Here is a 22,190-nt window from a genome sequence, read left to right on the forward strand (position 1 = left end):
AATATTTATCAAATGCCTTTTTAGAGAAAACACGATGCACTCAACTACTTCTGCAGGGAAGTAAAAGTTTGCTGCCTTCTCCAGAAACAAAGTAAATCTGTAAAATATATTATTTTTAGTGAGCAGAAAGAGCCAAATTAGTGCTTGAAGTGAGGCATTAGAGAGGAGAGATGGGAGCTGACCCTTGGAGTATGGGCAGGGCCGAGATGGGGGAGCGGAAAGAGGAGGGCAGCTACTTCAGGGGCTCGGTTGTATTATCAGGCCATTTAGACCACAGGGCATTAGGGGAGATCCAGAGTACAGACTTTGTGTTATTGATAGTGGGGCCATGCACAAGTACTTAATATTCCTGGGTTTTACCATCTGTTATGCAGTAATAAAATACCTTCCCCTCTCTAATCCCCAAGAATATTGAAAACAAAACAATTAAACAAGTAAAAGATAAAAATTCAGTTTGAATCCCTGAAAGATACTCCCCTAATGCCCCAGGATGTACCCTATGCCAGTTTATATACGTATGATATACATATCGTACCTGCCAACTGCTTGATAAGAAACAAGTTCTGAAAGATAATGATTAAAAATTAGCAAACCAAATGTTATCCTTAAGATTTTTTTAGTTATAGCTTTTTTATCCTTTTTTCAAACCATGATATTTGATACTTAAAAAAAACCCCAAAGTTGGCCATTGGTAAAAATTATCCTTCAAAAGACTATATAGAAAAGACCAGATAAAATACATTCAAGGAAGAGAGGCAATGTGAAGTTGTCAAGCCCAAAGAACTTATCACAATACAATTATTGGAAATGTCCATTTTAGGCATAATTCTATGCTATCATTTAAACTGTAGCTGTTAAGTTTATATTGCAAAAGAGAAAGATCACTATTATTTTGTCTCTGTATTTATTTATGATAAATTGTCATTCTTCCATGAGATATCAGCTATAAGGAATCTTAGAGAAGGAGTGTGTGTGTGTGTGTGTGTGTGTGTGTGTGTGTAAGAGTAATGATCTGGAAGCTTCAACGCACAGACTCACCGCAGTCGCAGGTCAAGGGGTTTACTACTGTCCTCAGCAGTGGTAGTTTGCAGGGGCTCACTTGTGCCAGAGCATCAGCTTTATGGTAACTACAGTAAACTGAAATTTTAAATTCTGCATTGGATTTAAGGAAGACATTTAAGCATAGCATGTTACCACGTATGGCACACGTCAAAGTTTATGATTTCTGAAACCCATCTTTTAATGGCAGTTTAAAAAGTGCTCTTTACTTAGGGCCGATCTTGTATTATGTTCCTATTTTAAGATACTTTTTATTTTTTTTTGAGATGGAGTCTCGCTCTTGTCGCCCAGGCTGGAGTGCAATTGCGCGATCTCAGCTCACTGCAACCTCTGCCTCCCGGTTTCAAGCAGTTCTCCTGTCTCAGCCTCCCGAGTAGCTGGGACTACAGGTGTCCACCATCACGCCCGGCTAATTTTTGTATTTTTAGTAGAGACGGGGTTTCACTACGTTGGCCAGGCTGGTCTCAAACTCCTGACCTCATGATCCGCCCGCCTCAGCCTCCCAAAGTGCTGGGATTACAGGCGTGAGCCACCGCGCCCGGCTAAGATTAGGTCAAGAGACTCCGTCTCAAAAAAAAAAAAAAAGGAATCTTTAGGAACTGGATTAAGTGTGGAGAAGAGAATACTAGTTGGGAATTTGGATCTTCAAGTGGCTGAAGGAACATTACATGGATCGTATTAAGAGATTTGAGACAGAACTACATGACCATTTGAGGATATCTCAAACCTGAGTCTGTTGAAATTTCTTCCCTTACACAAAGACAAAATGAAGTTCAAGCAATACAGACAAGCCAGAACATTAAACTAGAGCAAATAATTTTCTGCCATTCAACAGTTCTTAGTGACTATCACTTCCATATTAATTGCATTTTCCCACTACTAAAAAGAAATCTTGTTTAAATCCACTGTCGGAATGGTTGTGATTTATAAAATAAGGCCACATCCTTTAATATGTTTATAAAAAAAAGGAATAGTTAAGGGGTCTCTGAGACCTGCCTTCAATATGTATATTTGTTTCACAAATGAATAGCCTTGTACAATCTTATGCATGTGGATCTTAACTGTTTTACTGTCACCTTTTGCCTTCATAGATGTCATCTATATAGGGAAAGCCTTTTGCTAATTTTAACAATATTTAATTGTAGTTCTTGTAAATGATTTCATTGAGGTTTTTACCACAGGGTTTTAAAAATGTAAAAATGAGCTGAAGCACAAAGAAACAATTTGCTTTACTTTTCTTATGAATATTTTCATGTAGCAATTGCTTTTTGTTTTATTACACATTCTGCGTATGTATATAGCAGTTTTACTCATTAAATTAAGATCTTTGAGGGAAGATTTGGAGGGGCAAGATTCTAAAGCAATGTCTTATAACCCACTTTTTTGAAGTTTATATGTAATAAGCCAATTGTTTATGAGCTTTTTAAGAATAAAAGATGTCTCAAAAGGCTTCGTGCAGTTTTAGCTTTAATAACTTCAGAAGTAGAAATGCTACAAACACTTATTTAAGTTTAATTCTTTAAATGTCTTTTACCCTTAGTTTTGTGAATTTACATTTAAAAATTTTAAATGACTGAAACAAAATTTAAACGTTATTATTCAAAATTCACAAAACTAAGAGACAAATTTAAAGACTTAAAGTTTCAAATTATGGTTTTAAATAAGTTTGTATCATTTCTACTTCTGAACTTACTAAACTAAAGCTAAACTAAGTCTTTTTGGAGACTCGGTGTTTAAGAAAGGAAAACGATACTTGCTGTATAGAATGGTTTTGATACTTGATATGGTCTCGGCCAGTCTGTAGGGTAAGAGGTGGACCTCTGAGGACTCTTCCAGCAATTTGACCTTGTGTCTAGGTTTCAAGTTGCAAAACTTAACAGCGTACAAATTCAAGAATGAAGTAACGTGTCACCTGTAAAATACCCAGGATAGTGTAATTTGTGATGTGCAAAATAACCAAACATAGCTACTGTAAAAATACACACATTGTGAGGTGTTAGCATTGATGATCTTTGTTGAAATACATTGTGGTCTAAATTCTTTGACGAATAAGTAAGGAGTGAAGTTCATCTGCCAATGCAGGATTCAGACGACAAGCCTTAAAATCAAAAAGAGTCAGATATTTAGATACATTCTAATTGTTTGGGTCTTTCTTCTTTTTTTTTTTTTTTTTTTGATTCGTTTTTAAGAATAGTAAAGGACAGTGAATTTCAAGAAAATCTGTTTAGATACTTTCTATTCTGATGTACTACTTTAACCTATGCAGAATAGATCAATACTCAAAATAACCATGTTATTATCATTTGAAAGAGATAACATTTTATCAGTGCCAAGAATAAAGGGAACTTAAGCACCAGTGATAGCATTGTATGTTATGAATTATTAAAATAAGTAAAATGGAAAGCATTAACATTTGGCCTCAAAGTTGTTATGATCTCATTATGTGAATAACAGCATCTGTAATAATCTTATTTTAAAATATGTAGCTAAAATAATTTTATTATGTCTAAATAGTGACAAGGTGCATAATTTCTAGAATGTCAACAATTTGGGAGAGAGAGCTCTCATCCAAACCCCACTCTATGCAGAAATCGTCCCTTCAGTACCCATGACAGTTGGTCACGTCGGTCACAGAGAGCATTTAAATGAACAAAGTTAGACAGCTGTTATTCATACTAAGAATGGTGTAGGGGTATTGTGTGTCTGTGTTCATGTGTTAATATGGCTTTGATGCTCTGGAAGTTTTAATTTTAAAGTAATTTAGGGTTCCCAAACTTACCTGACGTTGGAATCCCACAGGGAGCTTCAACAAACATGCTTCTGTCTCCTAGAGACCATGATTGAAATTTTCTGAAATAAGGCCTGAACTTTGGAATTTGTAAAAGATCCTCGGGTGATTTTAACATGCAGAGAAGCTTGGGAACCACTGATGTAATATCAGAGTCAGCCAAGGGACTCAGAAGACTCCCCCACTCAGGCTGAACAATCTGTGTACCACAAACACTGCTCTACCAAGTCTGCTATGATGTAATTCTAATTTTGACTCATGGATGTGATGGACCTAAGATGTGCACAGCTTTTTGGTTTTTCTTTTTTTTAAAAAAATCTAAACTTAAGAGTTAGTATTCATAATGATGTCCCTTACCCCCCTCCACTACCACACCCCTTGCTTTTTAGTAGTTACTTTGAGATGTGAAACGCATTTGGGATCTAAATAAATTGATCACATGGATTAAAATATGAAAGGCTTATTTTAAGTGATTACCTCAAACTCAAGACTATCCCTCCTAAGTGGGGTAGATGTCACGCTCAAAAAAACTTTAAACTATTTCATTGCTGTACTAGAATGAACATATACGTTCACACTTGTTCTAGATGAAAGACATAAACCGTTCAGCTTTAAGGTCTTGGTGCTGGGCCTTAGGCTGCAGATAGTAGCAGAATGAAAGAGTAATTTGCATCAAAATAGGACTTTTAATCATTGGAGCTAAGTTATGCTAATAAGATTCTGACAGAATTGTCTGCAAACAATCTGCATGTCTGACAGCTTCTCTGTAGACAGAGGTTATCTGCACAGTAATTGAGTAGAAGAAACACTAATCCATAAAACTATTCAAGTTGCAGAGAAAAGCCTGGCAGTTTCTCTTTGGGTGAATTTATATTTTGTTCTAAAGCTTACTTTAGAATAATAGTGTTTAGCGGTTGTTTCATCCCTGGTGATGCCCAAGCCAAGCTGAAGACACCTCCCGTGGTAGAAGGATGCCATTGCCATGCCTCTGCTGATGAACTCCGGGAGACAGTCTGTGACCTGGGCGATCATGGGGATGTCGTGAACCTCATCGTAGTCAGCAATCCTGAGAGGATGTAGAGTTGTGAAATGGAAAAGACATCAGTTATGGTAAGTGTTTGCAAAACGATGGGCCTAGAGACTGTCCTTGTGCCTGAAGTGATTTCTCTCTACTGCTTTGAGAACTAAGTTGTTTGCTGTGTGGTGAAGGGTCCATATAGCCACCTCATACCAGGAGAAGATGAGCTTACCAGAGTGGTGACTTTACATGTCTCTGTAATTATGCTCAGCAGGCTCAATAACCACTAGAAAACAAAGGTATGTTTCTTTTTTCTTGTAATGTTACTATTGGAAGTTTAATGTCACTTTGTGGATTTAAACTGAATGGAGAAGAAAGCATTTTCTATTTCTTTGAATCACCTATGGAAACATCAACCTTCAATTTGGACGTTAGCCACACAGGACCAGAAAACCCTTTCACTAGCACATCTTCTTTAAAAATAGACAATCAGCTGGGCGCGGTGGTTCACGCCTGTAATCCCAGCACTTTGGGAGGCCGAGGCGGACGGATCATGAGGTCAGGAGATCGAGACCATCCTGGCTAACACGGTGAAACTCCGTCTCTACTAAAAAATACAAAAAATTAGCTGGGCGTGGTGGTGGGCGCCTGTAATCCCAGCTACTAGGGAGGCTGAGGCAGGAGGATGGCGTGAACCCGGGAGGCGGAGCTTGTAGTGAGCCGAGATCGCACCACTGCACTCCAGCCTGGGCGACAGAGAGAGACTCTGTCTCAAAAAAAAAAAAAAAATAATAATAATAATGAAAAGAAGTCATCCTTTATATCCAGACACAAATATGTACAATTGTGTGAGAATGCGATCCAGTCAACTCCATGTTAACCACAATGTCACAGGGAGTAGGAATGTGGAAAATAACGGAAAGCACCAAAGATTTTAAAGAACGATTTAAAGTCTTAGGTCTAACTAAGATGGGCACTTGCTTTGAGACACTGGCAATCACTCCTACAAGTGGTCTGCTGCCTGGAGCCCGAGATGCTGGGGAAGCGGGATAGAAGCAGCCCCTCCTTCCCTTCATCCTCTCTTGTAGATCACTGCCCTGCACTAGGGCTCGGAGATGGGGGAGACCTGGCGCTGTGGGAAGGGTGTGACTGGGAAACACCAGCACACGCAGAGTCTGATGACCACTCTAGAGTACACCCAGGTCTGTCTCCCCGACGCACTGCTTTTATACACTGTGGGTAAATACATGTAGGAAAGTACATGGAGCCTTATGGACTCCGAGAAAAGACATTTTTGTATATTTTATTAGATACAGTGTCAGTCTTTTAACCATATTCTCATGTTACAGTAGTTATGAAGCTGTATTTCAGTGGTGCAGTTATAGAACTGAAATGAAGACGTAATAAACGTGTGATATGCCAAGCTGTGTTAAGTACATGATTGTGCTATAAAGGTATTCTCTTCTTACAGATAAGGCAATTGCTGCTTAAGAAACTTGCTTCAGCTAGTAGCACTGAAATCCCGAAGGCTAATGGCATAGAACTGTGCTATCCAGTATGGTAACCACTAGCCGTATGAATATTTACATTAACTAAAATGTAAAAGTTTAGTGCTAAGTTGCATTGGACACATTTCAAGTGCTCAATAGCTATCATTTCTAATATTGCAGAAAGCTCTGTGAAGGATTTGGCATAGAACATCTAGTAGGCATTCTTGTCAATACTTTCATCCAGTTTATTCAAACATTACTGCTATGGTTTGAATAATAAGTTCCCTCGGAAATCCCAGTGTTGCTAGTGTGATCGTATCAAGAGGTGGGGCCCTTAAGAGGCGATGAGGCTATGAGAGTACCTCCCTCATGAATAGGACTAAAGCCCTTTTTATAAAAGAGGTTTCCTGTAGCTTTTTGCTGTCACGTGAGGACATGATGGTCCTCCCCTCTGGAGGTTGCAGCCCTCTCCTGGCCTCTGGAACTGTGAGAAATAAATTTCTGTTTCTTATAAATTACCTAGTTTGTGATATTCTGTTACAGCAGCACAAAACAGACAAAGACATTCACCTTTTGGAAAATGCAACACACTTTGTAAAAAATTTCATCTTATAGTAATACTCCACGAGATTCCCTTGAGCATAGACGTTTCCACGTTCTGCTGCTTCTCTTAAGCACTGCAGGGCAGCTTCCGTATCCTGCCGGATGCCTTGTCCATACAAGTACATGAGACCAAGTGCACCCTGGGACTCCAGATTCCCATTGCCACATGCTTCGGAATGCCAGTAAAATGCCTAAGAAAAGCACAGTTTCATCATTGTATTTGTGATCCACTAGATGAAATTATAAAGGAATACTAGACAGAAAAGAAATCCGTGTTTCCTAGATAGCACTGTTAATCATCTCTAGGAAAGAGCGGTAGGCCTTTGGACGCATTTCACACTAGCACACATGCCTAACAGTGTGGAGGCGAGTTCCTCCGCTGTCTGTCCACAGTGCAGGTGAGGTCACAGTCCAGGCAGCTTATGGCAGAGGAGGACCAGCTGTCCTAGGTTTCAGGATTTGGGGATCTTCCAGAGTAAGGATCAGGAAGATGCCAAATAGGAACTAAGTGTCTGAAAGGCGTGAGGCACAGCAGAGGAGAGGAGACCGCTGATGCTAAGGGAGAGTTCCAGCTCCCGGTGGATTCTAGAGATGGCAGCTGCTGCGATCAAAGACAACCCAGGATAAACGCTGTATGTAGGCTCAAGCACATTTGCCTCATACTCCACTACAGTGAATTTGAATTCATTTAAAAAATTCCAAGTGGCTGCTTATCTATCCAAAGATGGCCTTAGTTGTTATGTGCCTCTTGCAAATTTGCCATTAACTCCTCTCTTACAAGTAGGACTCAGCCCCCCATTTCCTTCTCCTTATAGGGATTTTTTGGAAACTGTTTCAACCATTGATGAAAGAGATTATATTTCTGTGAAAATCTTAGATGGATTTTATTTGTAACTAATTCTTGGTATATTTGACTTATTAGTATCAATTATTTCTCAAGTCAATGGTAATATTCATCTATTCATGCTTAGAAGGATTTTGGCTGTAATTTCAGGACTGTTTCTCTTCTTTTAGCTTTGATAGTATAGTATACAAAATACTCTCACATTCATGGTTTCCTTCGGTAGAGGTAGGGAAGGGGGCATTTATAAATAAAAGGGCTTTGAGATCCTAAAATGTATGCTTTCTTTACATTTTAAGGAAATATAAGAGATATTTAAAACAACATTCGCCACCATTTTCTCAAAAAAAGTAGGGAAACAGATATGAATCTAAATATAACACTAGCATTAAAAAAGAGGGGAACGTTACCTTTTCTAACTCCTTGGGCTCCTTGGTTGAATAATACAGCCCGAGCATACTTTGAGCCTTCACACTAGCTTTGGGATTTCCATTGTCTGCTGCAATAAGCCACAGTCTACGAGAGAAAGTGAGGCATGTGATTCTTGGTTTCAGCATTTCATTCAAACCTAATCTTGTTCTCGGGTAGGATTACCTTTCAGCTTCCTCATTTGATCGTTTAACACCTTTTCCTTCATAATGAGCTCTTCCGAGGTTGTAAGCAGCTGCAAATTTTAAGTGTCTTGCTTTGGGACATGGAGAATCAAGAATTTTCTTCATATAGTCCACCCCTTTCTCCTTCGACAAAAAAAAAAGAACAAAAAACCCCTAGTTTTTAGTTTTACCCGAACTGAATTTCTTTGTCGCAATAAGGCTGTGAAGTGTCCGCCCTCTGACATGATGTATGATGCCACGAATCTGTGCCCAAGGAGTACGCTTGTCCTGGAGTCTGTGGGGCAAGTGATAAGGAGGAACAGAATCTCTAAAAGTACATCTCCTATTCAGGCACTCCCAGGAGCTCTGGGATATGAGAAATTTCCTTCCTTTTACAGCTGCCTGAGTTGATTTAAGTCTCAATATGGGCTTCCTTTTTTCTCTCCTCCCTCCCATCTAATAACCCTTATCCTGAATCAGCACAGTTCTTAGAACTGACTAAAGTGCAAGAATGGCCAGGAACAACTTTCACATTTATAATTCTTTCTTACGATACACTTGTGAGCCCCTAACAAACACCGTCTTCCATTCAAGCATACTTTTACTGTGTGCTCATAGTTTGTATCTAATATACAAATCTTATGCACTAATACGACATCTGCTATGTGGTCACAAGGAAAGCACAGAAGATATTCTAACCACTAGCAAGAACAGATCTGCACCCTCCACCCACAAATCCATCAGACACAAACCTTCAAACACCACCCAAAAGAAGAAAATAATATTGGACAATCAAATATATTTTGGTTTTTGTTTGTTTGTTGAGTCTTGCTCTGTCACCCAAGCTGGAGTGCAGTGGCATGATCTTGGCTCACTGCAGCCTCCCAGGTAGCTGGGAATACAAGCATGCACCACCACACCAGGCTAATTTCTGTATTTTTAGTAGAAGCTGGCCAACATGGTGAAATCCTGTCTTTACTAAAAATACAAAAATTAGCCAGGCATGCTGGCAGTGCCTGTAATCCCATCTACTCTGAAGGCTGAGGCAGAAGAATCACTTGAACCCGGGAAGCGGAGGTTGCAGTGAGCTGAGGTTGCGCCATTGCACTCCAGCCTGGGCAACAGAGTGAGACTCCATCTCAAAAAAAAAAAAATACATATATATATGTATTAAAATATAAATAATTTTAATTGTGTGCAATAATCCACTGAAAATGAAATCTTAACCACTGTGACCAAGACATTAACTTACAGCATCTAGAGTGGTCCCCAGCCCATCATAGTACATCACTCCTAGCTGGTAAGTTGCTTGATGGTCTTTCTCCTTGATTTCTTCAAACTGTTCTAATGCTTCTTCAAACCATCCCTAGAAGCACCCAGAAGATATTATTTTTATTATGATCTTAAAGTAATCCCAAAGGCACCAAGCAGTCAAGTGTTTGTGCCCAAGTTAAACACACAGTTAACAAGCAATGCAGCCATATCTGAACCCATGCCCCACACTGAGGAAGCACGCTCTCAGCCATGGTGCTCTGCCATTCTCAGAGTGACAGGCGCACGATGAGTCCTCAGCAAACATTTGTTGCCAGGATAGACGAAAGTGCCGTCGAAAAGTGAGGGAGTAAGTGGGATATAGGTGAACAGCTGCCCAAATAGTCAACAAATGGTGAAAGACAGTTGGTCCCTTTTCAAGTCTTCCCGGGGAAGTCAATGAAAAACCGAAACTACATTACTGAAGTTGGGGGGACAGCTGGCATAGCCATTCCTCAGTCTACTTCCCAGGCTGCCCCAACAAGATGTGGAGAAAGAGGGCGATTTCTTCCTATGCTATCCAGGAACAACTGAAGCCGCCCCTAAGTACTAGATAAAAATCAGGGCTTCAATTATTATTAGTATGAAGATATCTGATAATATAAACATACTTTTTTTTTGAGAGGGAGTCTTGCTCTGTCACCCAGGCTGGAGTGCAGTGGCACAATCTCAGCTCACTGCAACCTCTGCCTCCTGGGTTCAAGCGATTCTCTGCCTCAGCCTCCCAAGTAGCTGGGATTACAGATGTGCACCACCATGCCTGGCTTTTTTTTTTTTTTTTTTTTTGTATTTTTAGTACAGACGGGGTTTAGCCATGTTGGCCAGGCTGGTCTACAACTCCTGACCTCAGGTGATCCACCTGCCTCAGCCTCCCAAAGTGCTGGGATTACAGGCGTGAGCCACCGCGCCCAGCCTGATAATATAATTTGTATTATTAAATATTTTGAGCGAAAATATAAAAATTTGATTTTTAATCTATAGTGTGAAATGGATTTTATACTAAAATGACTCCCATAAATGGCTTTCATGACATGGATTTTATGAAGAAAGGTCAGTTAGCTCCTCAAGCTGGCAGCACTGTATCCTACTGTTAAAGCCACAGCCATAGTCTATGTAATTGGACAGAATTTCCTTAGTATAACACAGTAAGAAACTCTACATGAAATTTTTGTCTGAGGATCTAACAATAGAATTATAGGAAATGAAAATGAATAAACAAAAAATGATACCTCTTCAAAATATAGTTGACCTCGTAGGAAATATGCCAGAGTGTCTCCTTTCAGTATTCTTTCCTTCAAGAGCTGCAATGCCTTATCCACCAAATTAGCATGGGTGTAATGATCTGATTTTAAAAAGGTAAGGAATTCCATCAACCAGACAATATGAATTTTCTCTCTTGAAGTAATGAATTATATAAAATCCATCTAACACTGTTGACATTCTTGCTTTCTAGTGCTCATTCCTAAAACTGGCCTCCTTAGCTCTAGGAAGAAATATTACCTGAAAAAATGGCATGGTCACAGTACCTAACACTGTGCCTTGTATAATAAAGCAATACTGGCTGGGCGCGGTGGCTCATGCCTGTAAATCTCAGCACTCTGGGAGGCCGAGGCGGGCGGATCACCTGAGTTTGGGAGTTCAAGACCAGCCTGACCAACATGGAGAAACCCCGTCTCTACTAAAAATACAAAATTAGCAGGGCATGGTGGTGCATGCCTGTAATCCCAGCTACTCGGGAGACTCAGGCAGGAGAATAGCTTGAGCCCAGGAGGCGGAGGCTGCGGTGAGCCAAGATGGCATCATTGCACTCAAGCCTGGGCAACAAGAGCGAAACTCCATCTCAAAACAACAACAACAACAACAAACAATACTTGTTGATTGGTTTCACACTAACCCTGCTCATGGCCAAGTAGAGCCCTAGCAGTGCAGGGCTGGGTATAAGTCCATGCATTTGTTTGTCTTCAATGGGCAAAGCTGTCTGGAGAGGTGAGTTAAATTCTTAATTTGAGCCTTAATGAGAGCTCCTCTAACCAAATGAGCAACCCATCCCTAATATAACATTTTTAAGACTTCAGGGAAAATAAGGTATTTAAATAATAATTGCAAGTCAGGCCTGGCATTGTTCTCTTTAACAAACGTGACATCTGGTTTCTGCTTTCTAGAAACATGTCCTTAAGTCCTGAGAGTAAAATCAAGACCTAACTATCTGTGAGACCTCACTGATGATTTGCTACCAGATAAATGAGCAATTTCACAGATTCTTGCAGGAAAACTCAAAAGGACTGTAATGATTAACCACTTCCTTGAAATCAATAAAACACATTATTTCTTGTCTCATTTGCTCTAGCATACAAAATGAACTGTTAAAGTATTTTCCAAGAGAAGCTTAAATATCAGGATTCGTACCAGTCTTTTCCTTTTTCCACTGGAAGAATTTTTGATTTTTAGCAGCATACTGAGATATAGAGGCATAAAAGGGGTTCTTGGGCAACTTTTCACTGGTCAACTTCATCCTTTTTCCACAATGTGTATTCTGTAAGCAAGAATAAAAAATAAGTGGTAGAAATTTCTTCCTCCAGCAAAGTGCAAAGAGAGACTCTATTCCCACCAGGTGCTTATTAGGAAAAGCATCCTTCTCTCATCGCCTAGATAGAACACCAACCACCATCTCTAGGACGTGAACATTCTTTCCTAGGACACCTCGTCCTGTCTGGCTATGGGTTTATACATTAAGATGGGTCATGTCGCCCAGCACAAGTGTTGCCACTTAGTGGGACCTGGTGACACTGCCCACAGACAGAGCTCTTCTGGACGGGTACCTTCTGTGCCCTTGTAACTGACATTCGTCGGACGAATCCATTTCAAATTAAAGCACTTGTCTATTTTACCTGGGAATACACTTTATTTTAGCTGTGTTGTTCAGTTTTATCTTCCTGTCTGTATTGGATTGCCATGTTATAAGATGGATCCCAGTTGAATGGTAAATCAGTGTCTTCATATACAATGGAGAGGTCACCTCATTTGGGGTGAAGGAGTCCAGGTTGGCCTAGGCTGAGGATAGTGAGACAGCAAACTCAGTTGTTGCTACGCTTTTGTTTACACTCCTTGGCATTCCACTGTTACGGCTTACTTTCACCAATCAGAAACAAGCTTCCAGCCAAGGTTCCTGATTGGTGGTCAAGAGAAGAAATCGAGAGACCCTTAGTGTGATTGGAAAGCTGCATTTTTATATCATTCCATGCTGCTATTTTAGACAATAAATTGCCTAAGTGAGAATGAAATGCAGAAAAAAGGAACATTTAGTAGGAGAAAAAAATCACTGAATTATCTTTGTGATTTTGGAAGAGTCATTTAATCTTTTTAAGAGTCAATTTCCTCATCTTTAATTTGGACTATAAGTGGTCTGAATTAAAGGATTTTATAATGTTCCTTTTTAGATACATACAATTCTTGATTATATGATTTCCCAAATCTTATGGTTGCCTTTAGTGAATATGAAATTTCCCAATGAGCTTTACTTAGGGTGAAGCAATATTAGGTAAGGTATTAAGAAGAAAAACAATCTCTATCGGATGGTGCAGATAGCACTCACTTATGACTGAGAGATTGGATGTGGAAGTTTTATTTTCACTGAAGACATTAACTCAATATGCTACTTATCCAAAAAGGCTAAGAAAAAACTGGCATATTCAGGAAGGGCATGAGAAATGAAACAAATCAGAAAACAATAACTTACCTTGTTTAAACTCATGTTGCCTTTTGTGGTTAGAAGACTGCACATGGTTTTTGTTGCTGTAGCTTAAAAGAAGTTTTGGAGATGTTTGGAAAACTAAATCAAAGATTTACTGAGCTCTTATTAAATGCCAAGTATTGACCTTTGTTGTAAGGCTTTCTAGGCAGCGCCAACAAAACTTTATGAAATAAGGTCCATTATGAGGCTCATTTAACGTATGGGGAAACCAAGGGACAGTGGGGAAGTTAAGTAACTTGCCCAAGGCCACAGGGCTAGTTAAGGACAGGTAAGCAGAACAGCTGGCATGTCCCAGCACCTGCGCACTTCTCTCTCTCTCTCTCTCTCTTTGAGACAGGGTCTCACTCTGTCATCCAGGCTAGAGTGCAGTGGTACAATCATAGCTCTCAATGCAGCCTCAACCTCCTGGGCTCAGGTGATCCACCCATCTCAGCCTCCCAAGTACTTGGGACTACAGGCATGTGCCATCACATCCAGCTAATTCCTTAAAATTTTTGTAGAGATGGGGTCTCTATGTTATGCAGGCTGGTCTCAAGTTCCTGGGCTCCAGCAATCCTCCTGTCTCAGCTTCCCAGTGTGCTGGGGTTACTGCAGTGAGTCACCGTGCCCAGCCTGCACTTCTTTATTCTATTCTGTCTCTTCAAAAAGCAGAACTCTCCAAAAAGCAAAACTAATATGAACTTTTAACATGACAAGTCTCTTGTAAGAGGATAATCCAAAATTTAGTACTTTTTTAATTGGAAAAAATGAACACAAAGAGAAGATTGAAAAAAGCAAGAGGATGTATTTATCTCTGCCAAATCTTGGGATTAGGTATAAAATCATTATTTGAAACTTAAGAACTCTTTGCTTAATATGTTGTAAATTTAGAAAATTCTATAATAGAAATTGTAGACAGTAATTGATAATATAGAATCTGAAAGAAATCTGTGATTGTAAGGGAAAAGCAGGTGGTATGGATGCTAAGGGCACCCTTCTCAGATCCCCTTTTGGAGGTGGTACCCACCTCATCCCCAGCTGCTGTGGATGTTGAAAGAAAACAGCTCACAGCTGTTCCTTCTCTGTAGCTTTGTCCACAGACACACAAGTCCCCTCCTCCAGGACACTTTGCTCCCTCTTTCTTGGAGACAGACCACTCAGAAGACCACTCCCGGATTAGGAGAGCCCGTCTGCCATGCATCTTGAGCATCCCTGCACATTCTTGTTGCATGTGTCAAGAATGCAAGGTCGGCTCTGCTCTTTACATGGGCCATTTTCAAGGTTGTGTTTGCAGCAAGTCATCTTGAGGAATAAGGCAATGTCTCCTCACAGACAAACAGCAGGGCTGCTTCTCTAAAGAGCAGTGGATCCCCCAAGGGCAGTCTTCCTCTGTTATAACGCAGCCCACAGAGTGTGCAGGAATCCATAATGGGCCCTCTGTGTCACCTCCGTGGGTACTGAGGGGCAGGGAGAACTGGCTCAAGCATCATCCTGACACTCTGGTTACGGCTTCTGCTATGAGTAAGGAAGTAATTTGTCTCTGATCCTAGAGTCTTGTGTCTCCTGCCAGCATCCATGAAGCAGGCTGGCTTGTTAGTTGTTAAGTAGGGTAGACTTGCAGACCCTGTACAGTCCTGACACCCCTTAGCCTCAAGGTGAGATAAATGTGGTGGTGTAATTGTGCTTTGTGAGGTCAGAATGAAGTTAGTTTCTACCTGAGCCCACATTCTTGCTCAGCATGTCTCCTGTGCTGTTCTCCTGAGACCACCCGCTGGTATACACTTGAACAAAAATCCCAATTGGAACTCTGCTTCTGGAGAAGCAAACCTAAGACAATGGACATATGGAAGAAAAGATATTTATTCTTATCTTTCCACAGCTGGCATAATAAAGGATAACTTTCCTTCCCATAACATGTTAGAGCATATTGTGGATGGTGCGTAAGGTCTAGTATGTGAATGTTTTTTGGAGCAGGGAGGGCGCAGCGTTCCTGGAGGTACTGCAAACCAGGTCCATGTGTGGAGTTGATGGAGCAAGCTCCTATTCCATCTCCCTGCTCCAAAAATCCATTTAATCTCTTGTCCTCAGATAGAGGATGGATCAGATATTAAATTGATAAGAACAGATATTATACTTGATCTTGACCAAAAAGTTGAGAAGCAACAGTATGTGAAATTTTTGATATTGTGAACAGTACTAAAGTTAGCTGTTACTGAATAATGTTATTGATGAATAATGTTATTGAAAATGCTCAGTGGCAGGAAGGGAAGAGTGACTTGAGAGTAGAGGGATTCTATAGCGACTAGAAAGGAACATTAGATCTGCTTCTCTGATAATTAGCAGGGTCAAGCAGAACTACAGACTACAGCCGCCTCCTGAGGGCTAGAAGAAAATGAATGACTATTTCCTCAAAGATTCAGACAAGTTGTGACTCCTCTGTGGTTATGATGAGCAGAGATTAGAATCAGAATGGAAGTATCAAGAAATGATTAACTTCTTGAAAACCCGTGGAAAAGAGAGAAGTGTTTGGAATAGACCAGATCCTCTTAACTAAAAAGAGGTGCATACGAGTGAGGAATGATGAAGCAATACTTATCATAATGTTGAAAACTTGTATTTAACTTTCCAAGTTTAAAAAATTAAATGTTGAATAGATACAAACAATTTTCAGATATATAAGTAAAGAATGAATAACAACTATACAATTAACATCCAAATACCTGTCACTCTTTTTTTTTTGTTAGAGATGGAGTCTTGCTCTGTCGCCCAGGCTGGAGTGCAATGGCGCGATCTCGGCTCACTGCAACCTCCGCCTCCAGGGTTCAAGCAATTCTCCTGCCTCAGCCTCCTGAGTAGCTGGACTACAGGTGCATGCCACCATGCCTGGCTACTTTTTTTTGTATTTTAGTAGAAACACGGTTTCACCATACTGTCACTCAATTTTTTAAAAAACACATTTCCTTTAAGTCTCCTGTACACCCCTACGTGATTTCCACCCATTTCCTTCCACATGTTTCCACCCATTCCTCCCACCTGCCACCCCTACCCAAGCACCCCCTATCCTCCCCACAAGCTGCTTTTGCATATATTTCTTGGCCATTCATGTTTTCTCTTAAGTGTTTAAGTCTTTTTGCCATTGGGTTGTGTTGTTGATTTGTAGTTCATATTTCAGGCGTGTCTCACAAATTGCATACATTTAGATTTGTTGATGTGTTGTTTATATCTAAGCTGGTAATCTTTGAATATTACTGGAACATTTAGCTCTATTACACTTATTTTAATTAACAATGAATTGAAATTATTTCTTATTTTGTACTTTCACTCTATCTACCTTATTCATGCTTCATTTTTTATTGTATTGCCTTTTTGATGGATTTACTGGGTATTTATTGGATTGACTAGATATTTATTATGTTTTGGGAATTTTGAGCTTCCTATCTTGGATTGGCGTCTTTTATTAGCTCCCAAACATTCTCAGGGATAATTTATTTGTGTTAGTTTCCTAGGGCTGCTAAAACAAAATATCAAAAACTTTGTGGCTTAAAAGAACAGAAATTTCTTCTCTCACAGTTCCGGAGCCTAAAAGTCCAAAATCAAGGTGTTGGCAGGGCCATGCTTCCTCTGGCCCTAGGGAAAAATCATCCTAAGCATTCCCCACCAGCTTCTGGTGGTTGCTGGTGATGCCTGGTGTTCCTAGGCTTGTAGCTGCACAACTCAATCTCTGCCTCTGTGTTTACATGGCCTTCCCTTCGTGTCTCCTCTATCTCTGTGTGTCCTCTCCTCCCTCTTATGAGGACACCAGTCATTAGAGTTGGCACCCACCCTAATCCAACATGACTTCCTCTTAACTTGCTTACATGTAAAATATCCTGTTTCCAAAGAGGTTCACATTCACAGGTTTCAGGAGTTAGCACTCAGATGTATCTTTGGTTGGAAACACAAGTCAATCCACCATGCTCTTCAGAGGCCCCAATCTATTTCATTTTTCTCTCCAGTGTTTTGATAAGACCTTCTCCTCATGTCTTTTAAGTTTGCCTTTCAGATTTTCCATCTGTTTTTTTTTCTCTGACACACTCTGGGTAATCTCTTCAGTAACCTCTCCCTTTTTATTAATTCTCTCTTTAGCCACATCTAGTCTGCTGTTAAAGCAATCCATTTAAAAACTGTTTACTGAAGTAAACGAAATATACTGAAATGTATATGTAAGTTTACAGCTTGACAGATTTTCACAAGCCAAACACATCCATGTAACTAGCTCTCAGATCAAGAAAGAGATCCTTACCAGCACTTGGGAAGTCCCGTTGTATTCCCTTCTAGTCACTACATGAACTCAAGTGTAAATCCTATATGCACCTGTAATGGCACAAGTTACTTTTTCTTGTTTTTTACACTATATAAATGGAATCATACAGTGTGTAATATTTTGTGTCTAGCTTCTTTCCCTTGACATTGATTCATCCATTTTGTTATTGTAATTTTTTCCTTCATATTGTTGTATTACATTGTGTGAATATATCACAATTTATCTTTTCTACTTGATGGACTTTGGGTAGCTTCTGTTTTGGACGATTAGGAACATTCTCGTGCTTGCTTTTTCCTGAAAATTTATACATCTTTTTGTTGGGGATAAACATAGTAGTAGTAGTTACTGGGTCAATGACTATGCATAGTCAGCTTTTGTAGATACTGCCAAATAGTTTCCAAGTGATTGGGCACAAAATCCCTTTTTAAATTAATTGCTGGTTTAGATTTCTGGTAGTTTGAGTAATTTATGGGAAGACTGCTTGGTTCATTTGAGTTCTGAATATAAATCACGCATTCAATTAGGCTGACTTATCAGGAGTCCTGGTAAAAAGTGTTTAGTTGTCCTGACTGTGACAAGTCTGAGACAGCCTCTAATTCAGGCTGAAGATTCCTGGCTGTTTCCAAAGAGGGACAGGAAACTACAGCTGTTTTGGGGGGCTTCAGTCTGTTCCTCAGAAGAATGTGAGGAAATTATTGTATGGCTCATCCTGCATCTTTATACTTCTGATTTCCTGAATTAACATTTATGTTAATCCATCTGTTATACTTTTTACAAATTGATATATAATTCACATACCATAAAATTCACCCTTTTAAAGTGTACAATTCAGAGGTTTTTAATATAATTACAAAGTTGTGCAATAATTACCGCTATGGAATTCCCAAACCTTTTCATCATCCAGAAGAAACACTGTAGCATCGGCAGCCACTCCCCATTCTCCTCCCTTCGGTTCCTGGCAAGCACTAATCTACTTTCTGCCTCTATGGATTTGCCTATTTTGGATATTCTATATAAATGGAATCATAGAATACGTGGCCTTTCATGTCTGGCTTCTTTCACTTAGCATAATGTTTACAACATTCATGTACTTTGTTGCATGTATCAATATTTCATTCCTTTATATGGATGATTAACATTTCATTATATGGATTTTTAAAAAATCTGTTCATCAGTTGATAAGCACTTGGATTGTTTCCAGCTTTGGCCATTATGAATAATGCTGCAACAAACATCTGCGTACTAGTTTTTGTGAGGATATATGTTTTCAATTCTCTTGGGTATGTAGCTAGAAGTGGAATTGCTGGGTCATATGGTAATTCTATGTTTGACACTTTGGGAAATTGCCAATCTGTATTTCAAAGCAGTTGTACCATTTCACATCCCTACCAATAGTGTATAAGGTTCTACATCCTCACCAACACCTGTTGCCTATCTTTATTATCGCCACCCTAGTGGAACTGAAGTGCTATCTCATTGTTTTGATTTGCATTTCTCTAATGAAAAATCATGTTGAGCATCTTTTCCTGTGCTTCTTACCCATTTTGCATTTGTATTTGTAAATGTCTATTCAAAGCCTTTGCCCATTTTCCAGTTGGGTTATAATAGTTCTTTATATATCCTACATACTAGTCTCATACCAGTGTATAATTTGCAATTTTTTCCCAATGTGTGGATTTTTTTCTGTAACAGTTTCTTTTGATCCCAAAACCTTTTTATTTTTAATGAAGTCCAGTTTTTCTATTTTTTCTTTTCTTGCCTGTGCTTTAGGTGTCACATCTAAAAGAAACCATTGTGTAATCCAAGGTCACAAAGGTTTACCCCTGTGCCTTCTTCTAAGAGTTTTATATTTACTCTTACATTTAGGTCTTTGATCCATTGAGTTCACTCTGTATATGAGGGAAAGTTCCAAATCAATTCTTTTGCATATGGATATCCATTTGCCCAGTACCTGTTTGTTGAAAAGATTGTTCTTCCCTCATCATTTGTTATACTTTCACCTCAGTAGTTGGGTTTTGAAGTATGTATATTAAATCTTTTATAGGCAACCTTGCATTTAAACTTTGTGCTCTGAACCATCTAATTGTATTCAGGCTGGGTGTAGTGGTTCATTCCTGTAATCCCAGAACTTTGGGAGATCAAGGTGGGAGGATCACTTGAAGCCACAAGTTCAAGACCAGACAGGGCAACATAGTGAGGCCCTGTCCTTCCAAAAAAATTAAAAATAAAAAAATTAGCCAGGTGCGGTGGTGCACACCTATAATCCCAGCTACTCAGGAGGCTGAGGGGGGAAGATCCCTTGAGCCCTGGAGTTTGAGGCTGCAATGAGCTATGACTGTGCCATTGCACTCCAACCTGGGTGACAGAGCGAGACCCCATCTCCAAAAACACACTGCTGCTGCAAAATGTGTTTTAAGTATGTGAGTGTCATTTGTGGGTTGTGTGCCTATGCAGAAAACAGTTACCACGGCAGGCCCGAGGCTGCCATCTTTACAAGGGCATGCTGGCAAGGCTGGCATTTGGCTGACATCAGGAACTTGGCACTTCCATCCCCTAACTGGTAAGACTGGTTTTGCTGTGTTTAAACTGTTGCATAAACAATGTGATTTGTGGTGACTATCTGCTTTCCTTGTGGAATTCTGTCATTTTGATAGCTGCTAGGCAGAGGATGCCTACGTGACTTGCCCCCAACAAAAACATCCCTCCGGGCTTCCTTCAGGACAAACACTGTGCCCATGTGCCTGCATTCTTCACTACTGGAGACAGGTGTATGCTCCGTGTGTTTCCTCATGGAAGGGAGAGAACATAAGCCTGGGCGTGGGTTTCTTCAGATTCCACCTGTGCCTTTGTTGTTGTTGTTGCTAATCTTGTTGTGTATTCCTTTGCTGTAATAACTGTTGCCCATGAGTACAACTATATGCTGAGTCCTAGTCCTGACACAGTACCTGCTATGCTTAGAGTGTGTGTCCCTCCAAAGTTCACATGTTGAAACTTAATCCCCTAAGGTGATGGTATTAAGAGGTGGAGCCCTGGGGAGTGACGGACCGTGAGGGCTCTGCTCTTAAGGATGGGATTTGTGCCCTTAGGAAAGGGTTAGAGGGAGAGAGCTCACCCTTTTGCCATTCTGCCTTCTGCCTGAGGATGCAACAAGGCACTGTCCTGGAAGCAGACAGTGAGCTCTCACCAGACACTGAATCTGCCAGTGCCTTGATTTTGGACTTAACAACCTCCAGAACTATGAGAAATCAATTTCAGTTGTTTATAAATTACCCAACCTAAGGAATTTTGTTATAGAAGGAGGAACAGACTAAAACAGCACCCTAGACTATGTCATATAAATATGAGCCCAGACATTCCATTTCACTTTCAATGGGCCAAGTGTTTAAAGTTTCTGGGTTTTTAAAATTAATTACATTTGCTGATGCTTCTGACTGGCTCTTCTGACACTTAATAGTTGGCCTAATCCAATGTTGAAATGAAATAATGAATAACTGTATTTAAAGTTCTTTTAAAATTGAGGTTCAACACTGAAGTTCCTTTCATACTAGATAATGCTCCTAGTGCCCAGAAAACAGAGACAAATAAGCCTCCCCGGCAAACCCTCAAACCCGTGTTTATTGTTATTTTTCTTTTCATTACTATTGCCTAATAGTTTTTAAAAAACCCATAGTGTTCATATAGTAATTGGAAACACTATCTACACATATATGATGAAAAATTATAAGAGAATAACTTACTGAGATCTCAAAAGACAATACTGATTCAGGCAGTAGCTTTCTGTTCTTCCCGCTCCGGCCCGCACCCCCCACCCCGCCCCTTCCAGCTAGGTCCATTTGTGTGTTTAAAACAAAAGTGCTTTTTTCCCACGCCCTTCCTTTTGGGTGTGGCAGATTTACACCATCAGGCCCTGAAGAGAGGAAAAGTGTGGGGAAAGACAGGATGTGTTTTATGACCAGCTAAGCTGTGGCAAGCACGGGATGAAAGAGTCCAGTAGCTTTTGATTTTATTTTTCTCTGATTTACCATGTATCTGTGATCAAATAAAACAGGCTAAGAAACACTGATACGTTCAAAATCTTCCCGCCGTTTGTGTGGGACCCACACGTCTATTTGTTCTGTTCCCAATGGGGAAGACCTTGTTGGCAGTTACAGCTGCCGGGTCCTCTCTGGAGCTGATACTGTTACAGCTATAAATACACTCTGGGATGATTTACCCCCGGAGGTCAGCTAGTAAAATACATGAGTAGAATTCCTCAAACTATGTGATAATTGCTCATCACTATCCAAGTGTGGCATAAATCATAAAAAGAATTGACAAAATCAGGGTCGCAAAGAGAATTGAAAAAAATCTGTCACAACCAAAATTTAAATTGACCTCTGTCCTAGAGTATGAGAGCCACACTGAACAGAAAAACCAGATAAATCTTTTATAAAATATTCATTTGCAGCCCCATT

The 22,190-nt window shown here is 39.9% G+C and overlaps 1 protein-coding gene and 1 non-coding gene across 6 annotated transcripts; both read right to left on the bottom strand.

Annotated features, from left to right (window-relative positions):
- Position 1: 1 nt before the first annotated feature.
- On the bottom strand, positions 2–21,490 carry LRP2BP (LRP2 binding protein). Of its 5 annotated transcripts, none has more exons than XM_054484177.2 (10): positions 21,474–21,490; positions 12,592–12,754; positions 12,110–12,236; positions 10,933–11,045; positions 9,645–9,758; positions 8,394–8,536; positions 8,210–8,315; positions 6,926–7,149; positions 4,739–4,913; positions 2–3,157 (listed from the first exon to the last, which is right to left on the bottom strand). In XM_054484177.2, the coding sequence occupies exons 3-10, from the start codon at positions 12,213–12,215 to the stop codon at positions 3,092–3,094; spliced, it is 1,047 nt and encodes a 348-aa protein (XP_054340152.1). In that variant the 5' UTR covers positions 12,216–12,236; positions 12,592–12,754; positions 21,474–21,490; the 3' UTR covers positions 2–3,091. The 5 variants fall into 5 exon arrangements, with proteins under 5 accessions (XP_054340152.1, XP_054340151.1, XP_054340153.1 ...); XM_054484176.2 differs by lacking the exon at positions 21,474–21,490 and adding an exon at positions 14,461–14,476; XM_054484178.2 differs by lacking the exon at positions 21,474–21,490 and having other exon boundaries at positions 8,394–8,533; positions 12,592–12,807.
- On the bottom strand, positions 15,408–15,597 carry LOC129036011 (U2 spliceosomal RNA). The gene has a single exon (XR_008502478.1). It is a non-coding gene; the product is annotated as a U2 spliceosomal RNA (small nuclear RNA).
- Positions 21,491–22,190: the final 700 nt, after the last annotated feature.

Source organism: Pongo pygmaeus, chromosome 3 (assembly GCF_028885625.2).
Source record: "Pongo pygmaeus isolate AG05252 chromosome 3, NHGRI_mPonPyg2-v2.0_pri, whole genome shotgun sequence".
Taxonomy (NCBI): Eukaryota; Metazoa; Chordata; class Mammalia; order Primates; family Hominidae; genus Pongo; species Pongo pygmaeus.

Coding starts and splice junctions, on each gene's coding strand:
- LRP2BP (XM_054484177.2), bottom strand. CDS start 12,215: ATGAAGTTGACCAGTGAAAAGTTGCCCAAGAACCCCTTTTATGCCTCT. Junction 8,537..9,644: donor TGGGGACCACTCTAGATGCT/GTAAGTTAATGT, acceptor TTTTTGTCGAAG/GAGAAAGGGGTGGACTATAT. Junction 7,150..8,209: donor AGCCCAAGGAGTTAGAAAAG/GTAACGTTCCCC, acceptor TGCTTTTCTTAG/GCATTTTACTGGCATTCCGA.